Here is a 1,352-nt window from a genome sequence, read left to right on the forward strand (position 1 = left end):
CTGAAGGGGGGGGGGGCTCCCTTTGAGAATCAGCCAGTGCCGTGGGGGCTGCTGGCCAGGGGTCCTCAAGCCTGCCTGGCACCAAGCCCCCAGCCCTGGCAGCCCATCCGGGCTTGCACTGCAGGCACCTTCTCCCCTGACCCAGAAGCCAGGCCCAGCTGGAGGACGAGGGCCTCTGGACAAGGAAGGAACCGAGTCCAGGGCCTGCCCTCCCCAAGAACCAGGGCTCCCTCCTGCCCACTGTCCACCCCACGATGGGGCCCTGCCCGGATGGCTGCCGCAGCTGGGCCCAGGCAGGAAGTGGGCTGGGGTCCCAGGGCCACGGTGGCTGCCGGCCAGCTTCCCTCTGGGCCGAAAGGTCCGGCCACACAAGGCCCGGCCCCTCAGGCCCCTCAGGCCCCATCTGTGACTCATCACAATTATCGCTGTGGACGGGGGAGGGGACAGGCGCATGACCCACCCCCCAAGCCCCATCCGGCAAAGGACAGGCAGCCAAGCTCCCAGCCTCTCTCCTGTGGGGTTCGGGGAAACTGAGGCTTGGATCAGTGAGGCGCAGGGCCCCCTCCCTCAAGGCCCAGGACCGAGGGCAAACAGAGGACAAAGCTCTCGGGCAGAGCCCAGCGGGGGCCCTGGGGGCTGGAAGGCGGAGTGTGGGCATGATCACCCGCCGCTGCTCACCAGGCTCATGGCAGCAGATGTGGGGAGCGGGCCATTCTCGGGAGCCTCGCCCGGCGCCTCTGGTCCCAGCTCATGGGCCTCAGCCTTGCGGAAAGGCCGTTATCACCAGCTCCATTGTCCAGGTGGAAAGACTAAGGCACGACCCACCCACACAGCGGCCCAGCTGACACGGCCCTGGAGCCCTGGCCAGGGGCACAGGGGACTGCTGGGGAGGCAGGTGCCGGGGCTCAGCACAGCGCCCCCCCCACGCCCCTGGCAGCTCCGTGTGCCCTGAGGAGCCTTGGCCGACTGTGAGGGGCGAGGCCAGATGGCCAGGTATGCCTGCCTCCGGCCTGTGCCCACCTGCTCCCCACGCCCCCAGGGCGGTGCGGTCCAGCCTGAGCCTGCTGTGCGCCGAGCTTCGGGGCGACGAGGGGCCCACGAAGAAGCGGAGCCGCCTGGAGAAGGGCGTCTACCTGGGCCTGCAGCCCAGCTCCGGGGTGAGTCCCCGGCAGCACACCTGGGGCTGGGGGAGGGGCGGGATGTCAGTGGACGGGCAGCCAACCCCCAGCTGGGGCCCAGTGCAGAGCCGAGCCACCAATGCAGCCACTCAGGTCCCTCCAGGCAGAGGCGGCCCCTGGGCGTGCAGGTGACTCTGTCCATCTCACACACACACTCACACACACACACTCACA

At 69.5% G+C, this 1,352-nt stretch overlaps 1 protein-coding gene across 1 annotated transcript in view; it reads left to right on the top strand.

The window, feature by feature from the left end:
- BAHCC1 (BAH domain and coiled-coil containing 1) overlaps positions 1–1,352 on the top strand; it is a 3,575-nt gene that overhangs the window by 1,001 nt on the left and 1,222 nt on the right. Inside the window, exon 2 of the mRNA XM_015559789.1 lies at positions 1,040–1,157. Coding sequence (XP_015415275.1) covers positions 1,040–1,157 — 118 coding nt within the window. The remainder of the gene's footprint in view (positions 1–1,039; positions 1,158–1,352) is intronic.

The sequence above is a fragment of the Myotis davidii genome, unplaced genomic scaffold (assembly GCF_000327345.1).
Source record: "Myotis davidii unplaced genomic scaffold, ASM32734v1 scaffold211, whole genome shotgun sequence".
Lineage (NCBI taxonomy): Eukaryota > Metazoa > Chordata > Mammalia > Chiroptera > Vespertilionidae > Myotis > Myotis davidii.